This window comes from Rutidosis leptorrhynchoides, chromosome 11, assembly GCF_046630445.1.
Source record: "Rutidosis leptorrhynchoides isolate AG116_Rl617_1_P2 chromosome 11, CSIRO_AGI_Rlap_v1, whole genome shotgun sequence".
Lineage (NCBI taxonomy): Eukaryota > Viridiplantae > Streptophyta > Magnoliopsida > Asterales > Asteraceae > Rutidosis > Rutidosis leptorrhynchoides.
In genome coordinates this window covers 194473302-194480451 of record NC_092343.1, presented here as the reverse complement: position 1 = coordinate 194480451, position 7150 = coordinate 194473302, and the positions used below count along the sequence as shown (strand labels likewise).

The window sequence follows — 7150 nt, the reverse complement described above, 5'->3', positions numbered from 1 at the left end:
GAAGGCAATTTTTACAGTGATATGTCGCGCCGCGACTGTATGGGCCGCGCCGCGGCATAAGCCGTGGTCAGGCCAGATGTTTAACTTTTAAAAAAAAAAAAAAAAAAATTTTACTCGTTTCAAGGCGTAAAACAAAGATAGAGTCGTCACTGATATTTCATCATATATATTATATTATATTATATTATATTATATTATTGGAGGCAACACCAAGCGTCGATTTATTGGCGACTTGACCCCCGCTTAGAGCCTATATTGAACTCCAGGCTTGATGTAAAACCCATGGAAACTCGCTCCTACCATTTTCATGGCGTCCCGATTTTATTACTTTTTATTTATTTATCTCTCTATTTATTTAATTTTTTTTTCCTACTACTTTTTGGGACGGAGGTCCTATTGGAAGCAATCTCTTTATCCGTCGAACAGAGAGAGTGATGACTTTCTCTACTCTTTTGAGTGTTTCACTCGGGGTGGAGAAATGATTTTTCTTTATTCTAGGATAGAGGAAGGGTTGTTTACGTCTCACCTCCTCCATACCTCACGCATGTGAGATTGGGCATGTTGTTGTTGTATATTATATTATATTATATTATATTATATTATATTATATTATATTATATTATATTATATTATATTATATATCATATTTCATATTATATTATATTATATTACATTTTATTATATTACATCATATTAATTAATGCATGTTCATATTAAAGTATGTTATGTCATAATATAATATTAATATTTAATATCTTACGCTATATTATTATGGTATTTCACATCATATTATATTATACGTAGTAATATATTATCACTACATCATAATATTACTTCATATTATACTTTATTATGATGAAATATTACATCATAATATTACCTTAATAAAGATTTATATGTTGAATCCATGCTATTTAAACTCTTCTTTAGCCTCCAATGTTAATATAACCGAAACCTTTATCAAATATTCAAGCTAAAGTAAATCGAAAGAGATACAAAAATGTCATCATTCAACCCTAATATGGTTATGTTTATAGCCATGCTTGTAATCATGACATTATACAGTTCAGAAGCCGTTCAATATAAAGTTGGCGACGACAAAAAATGGAATCTACAAAGCAACCCCGATTTCTATGTTAAGTGGGCTTCTAATAAGACCTTTAGGGTTGGCGACACACTGTATTTTGAATTTGTTAACGGATCTCATGATCTCGCATTTGTGACTGCTGGAGAGTATGATAGATGTGAAATCAATGACCCTAGCTCTGTTGAAGTGATTAGCCCAATAATCGTGTACTTGAATGAACCTAAATATTATTACTTTATTTGCACGTTAGAGGATCATTGCAAGCGTAATCTAAAATTAGCAGTTTTGGTGCAAGATGACGGTATCTCTAATTGAGTAATGAATTTTTATTTAATATAAATGATGTTATGATTTAGGAGTTTATGACTACCTTTAGAACCTGATTCTTGATTATAGACTATTAATAAAATTATAAGAGAAGCAGAGAGAGTATATAGATGAGAGTATATCAGAAGATTGTATATTAGAAAGTATGTTTTACAATCATACATGATGCATATTTATAGCATAAGAAAATACTGTACAATTAGGTGGTCATAAAATTTGCAGCCACTTTTGACTTTGAAAAAGGACATTTTACAACACTCCCCTTTAGCTAACAATTTTATTTAGAGAGAAACTAGTACTGCCTCGTTAAAAACCTTGCTAAAGAAAAACCCAGTGGGATAAAAACTTTAGTCAAGGGAAAAAGAGTACAGTATAGATTTGACTCCCCCTCAAGTATACATCGCTGAGTCGTCACATCTTTTGAACATGCCTCATGCCAATATTGTGAACGTGTGTTCTGAAAATAGTAGTTGGAAGTGCTTTGGTAAAAAGATCAGCAGCGTTTTTGCTAGATTGAACGTATATCATTTCAATATGGTCGTCCTTGATGAGATCTTGAGTGTATGAGAAGAATCTAGGAGGTATGTGTTTTGTTCGGTCACTTTTGATATACCCTTCTTTCATCTGTGCTATGCAAGCTGCATTATCTTCATAGATATTTGTTGGACATTTATCGCGTTTTAGTCCACAAGAATAAGTAACGAGTTGTGTCATTGATCTCAACCAAAAACATTCCCGGGTAGCTTCATGTAATACAATCACTTCGGCATGATTTGATGATGTTGCAACAAGTGTTTGTTTTTTAGAACGCCATGATATTGCGGTGCCTCCATTTAGGAATACATATCCAATTTGAGATTTAGCTTTATGTGGATCAGATAAATAACCTGCATCTGCATAACCAACTAAATCTTGTTTTGATTCATTTGAATAAAATAATTCTAAATTAATAGTTCCTCGGAGGTATCGAAATATGTATTTGATCCCATTCCAGTGTCTTTTGTTAGGAGCTGAGTTGAACCTTCCCAACAAATTAACTGCAAAAAAAATTTCAGGTCTCTTACAATTTATAAGGTACATAAGAGCTCCAATTGCACTAAGATATGGAACTTCTGAACCAAGAACATCTTCATGTTCTTCTCGGGGACGAAATGGATCAGTGTCAACATTGAGTGATCTAACCACCATAGGAGTACTTAATGGTTTTGCTTTGTCCATATTGAAGCATTTTAAAACCTTTTTGGTATAATTTGTTTGATGTTTAAGTAAACAATTAGGCATATGCTTAATCTGTAAACCAAAACAATACTTGGTTTTTCCGAGATCTTTCATTTCAAATTCTTTCTTTAGAAGTTGAATGACTTCATGAATCTCTTTATTTGTACCTATGATGTTAAGATCGTCGACATAAACAGCTATAATCACATATCCGGATGTTGTTTTCTTAATGAAAACACATGGGCAAATACGATTACTTGTATACCCTTTGCTTATCAAGTAATCACTTAATCGGGTATACCACATGCAGCCCGATTGATTCAACCCATATAAAGACCTTTATGATTTAATAGAATACATTTCCTTGGTTTATTAAATGCTTTTGGATACCTTAAACCCTTTTGGTATATTCATATTCATATATATATATATATATATATATATATATATATATATATATATATATATATATATATATATATATATATATATATCACTATTAAGTGATCCATATATATATATAAGTAGTAACAACATCCATGAGATGCATTTTTTAATAAACTGCCGCGTTGATTAAGTATCTAAAAGTAATTGCATCTATTACTGGTCGATAAGTTTTTCTCATAATTCATTCCTGGTCTTTGAGAGAAATCTTGAATTACAAGTCTGACTTGACCTTGTAAGTTCATTTTTCTTATTTCCTTTTCGAATTAAAATTCATTTGAATCCCATACGTTTCACATCTTTAAAAGTGATAATGATTTATCCGAAAACTTTTCTTTTATTGAACAATTCTAATTCAGCTCGTATATAGTAATGTCTATTTTTGACATTCAATGACAGATTTTGGTTCCAGCTCATCATCTTTATTCATGATGTCATTATATAAAAAATTCTCATCAATATTTGTCATTCCATTTCGGTTCCATATTATTGCATAATTTATTGTAATTTATGTATTTACATTTATCAATATCCTCTGCAGAAGGAATATTGATTTGTGGTTCTTGTTGAACACTTTCTTTTACCTCATTATCAGCTAATTTTTCTTTTCGAGGATTTTTATCTTTGAAACCAATTGGTCTTCCACGTTTCAGACGTGGCAAAGACTAATGAGTGATATTATTGCCAGCTTTTGGAATTTCAATTCTAGCTGAAACATTTCATGCTATTATATATGATTTAGTCAATCTTTTTGTATCTTTAAATGCATAAAGTAATTAATTTGCAAGTTCTTGCATATGCATTATTTTGAGCTTTCGTTTCACATTCTTTTGTGCGAGTTCAATATACCTTAATTGATGTTCACATCATGAAGCATCATTTTATTTTTTTTTATTTTTTCATTTTTCCGCTTAATCTAGGGACCAATTTTTCATTAAAAAGACAATCAGCAGAACGTGATGTAAAAACATCACCCGTCATGGATTCAATATATCTTATGATTGAAGATGTTTCATATCCAACATATATTTCCATCCTTCTTTTAGGAACCGTTTGTTGTGGTGGTGCAATTAAAAATACACTGCACAACCAAATGTTCTAAGATGAAAAATATTTAGCTCTCGACCAAAATTAAGTTGGTAATGGAGAATATTTATGACTTGCACTTGGTTTAATGAGAATTAATGTCGCATCATGTAAATTTACATGTCCCCATATAAATATTGAGAGTTTTGTACTCATTTCCAATTGTCTAGTTATTAGCTGCAAGCGTTTATCTATTGATTCAGCTAAACCAATTTTGTGTATGCACATGGCAACTGGATATTCAACAACAATCCCTGTAGACATATAATAATTATTAAATGCTTGAGATGTTAACTCACCAGTATTATCAAGTCTCATCCTTTTTAATGGTGTAATCAGAATAATGTGTTCTCAATTTAATAATTTGTGCAAGAAACTTTGCAAATGCCATATTACGGCTTGATAACACACAAATATGAGACCATCTGCTAGACGCGTCTATTAGAACCATGAAATATCAAAATGGTCCACAAGATGGATGAATTGGTCCATATATATCCCCTTGAATTCTTTCAAGAAACATTGGTGATTCTTTCTCAATGTGCTTTTCATTAATCACCATATGTGTTTTTCATTAATCACCATATGTGCTTTTCATTAATCACCATATGTGCTTCTCATTAATCACCATATGTGTTTTTCATTAATCACCATATGTGCTTTTCATCATATGCGCTGCGCTTTTCATCATATGCGCTTTTTATCATATGCGCTTTTAATCATATGCGCTGCGCTTTTCATCATATGCACTTTTCATTATATGCGCTTTTAATCATATGCGCTGCGCTTTTCATCATATGCGCTGCGCTTTTTATCATTTGCGCTTTTAATCATATGCGTTGCGCTTTTCATCATATGCGCTGCGCTTTTCATCATATGCGCTTTTAATTATATGCGCTTTTAATTATATGTGCTGCGCTTTTCATCATATGCGCTGCGCTTTTAATCATATGCGCTTTTCAGTGCTGCATAGATATTTCTCATTATCTGTTATCATTTACTGATAATCATATCCATTATGATATATATATCAGAGAAACTTAATCAATTTCTCTTTGATTTTGAGAAAATACGGCATTGTTTATCAGAAAATTTGTACCATTTGGTAATATGAATTTTTGACTTTTTCGTTCCTTATATCAAGTTTGCAAGATCATATATAGTATTTATAATTCCTTCATTTGATTTAAATCAATGAAATATTTCTTAGATCATAGTGTGTATGTTACCACTATCTACAATACATAGGTCTTTACCATTTAATTGATGATGTATTTCAGCAGGATTCATATAAAACTTCAAATAGGATAAGCAAATAATGAGTTATATTTCAGCAAGATAATCAAATTATATGACATGCAAACAAGTTACAATCTGAAGTACATAAAAGATAACACTTAATAAACATATGCGTTATGGTCTAAAACCATTTATTTATGAGTGATACATAACAAGCTAGGCATCTTAAAAAATTCAAACCATTCAAGTCTCAAGGTAGCTCAGGGTTTATTTAATCAAGATTTTTCAACAGATTCACTCTCGTTTTCTTTTCTTTTGGGACTTATTTGTAGAGCTAAACAAGATGTTCATGTATTCAAGAAATACTAGACTGATGATCCACGTTACCAGATCATTAATAAGAATCTCCGGGATTTTTATAAGATCGTCTACTAACATCTTCAATTTTATTCTTTCATGGATCACCGTTATTTCTTGATAATTAATATCGTATCTATCTTTGAGTATTTTCCATAATACACTTGGATCTTCAATCATATAATATGTAGATTTTAAGGACTCGTCAATATGTTTGCTAAGAAAAATACTTGTTATTGCTTTCTCTTGTTCGGAACAATTGTTATTTTCATTCAGGGTTTCTAAAATACCGATTGATTCGAGATGTTTTTCTACATTCATAACCTATGTTAAGTAGTTGTTCCCACTTGATTCTAAAGGGGCAAATTTAAGCCTTTTCAAATTCGACATTTTTTATTATCAAAAAGATGAACAACATAAATTATAATCATAATCAACTTCTATTCGTAGACAAATAATAAAATAAAATTAGAATCATTTTAAATTCATAAGTAGCAAACAACAGAATAATGGCATGATTACAAATGTTAAAATCACAAGAGCAGGATAGAATATAGGTTCACCCCGTGGTATATTAGCAACAATGATGATAGTTAGTATGACCAATACAATAAGAAAAATCATCCTTGTGTGAATCATCTTTACAAAAAAACTTTTTGAGAGTGGTAATCTGAGAAAATGAAGATTGATTTATGAAAATGTGAAAAAGAAGATGTTTATTTTATATTTGAAAAATATAGTCGTTGTAATGTCGTCAGTTGACGTTAACAACCGTTATGTATATATGACCGTTGTAACGTCGTTAGTTGACGTTAATGACTGTTATGTACTCGTTGTATTAATAATAATTTTAATAAAAGAATTTTATTAGTACAAATACGATTACTATAAATACATTTAGTATAAATACATTTAGTATAAATACGAAGATTAAGAGAATAAACATATTATGCATAAATAATAAATTTTAAGAATAAACATTAGTATGCATGAAATAAATAATGATTAATTGCATAAGTAATCATAAATGTTAGATAACATAAATATAAATGTTAGCGAAATTAATAAGAATTAGATTACAGAAATATAATTCAGGCGGTATAACCGACCATATATAACTTAAATAACATAAATATAAATGTTAGTGAAGTTAATAAGAGTTAGATTACAGAAATATAATTCAGGCGGTATAACCGACCATATATAACTTAAATAATATAAATATAAATGTTAGTGAAGTTAATAAGAGTTAGATTACAGAAATATAATTCAGGCGGTATAACCAACCATATATAACTTAAATAACATAAATATAAATGTTAGTGAAGTTAATAACATAAATATAAATGTTAGTGAAGTTAATAAAAGTTAGATTACATAAATATAATTCAG

General features: G+C 30.0%; 1 protein-coding gene across 1 annotated transcript; it reads left to right on the top strand.

Moving 5' to 3' along the window:
* Nucleotides 1-1000: 1000 nt before the first annotated feature.
* LOC139875338 (umecyanin-like) lies at nucleotides 1001-1402 on the top strand. The gene has a single exon (XM_071862677.1). The coding sequence runs from the start codon at nucleotides 1001-1003 to the stop codon at nucleotides 1400-1402; it is 402 nt and encodes a 133-aa protein (XP_071718778.1).
* Nucleotides 1403-7150: the final 5748 nt, after the last annotated feature.

Excerpts from the sequence above, each read along its gene's own strand:
- LOC139875338 (XM_071862677.1), top strand. The coding sequence starts at position 1,001 with ATGTCATCATTCAACCCTAATATGGTTATGTTTATAGCCATGCTTGTA.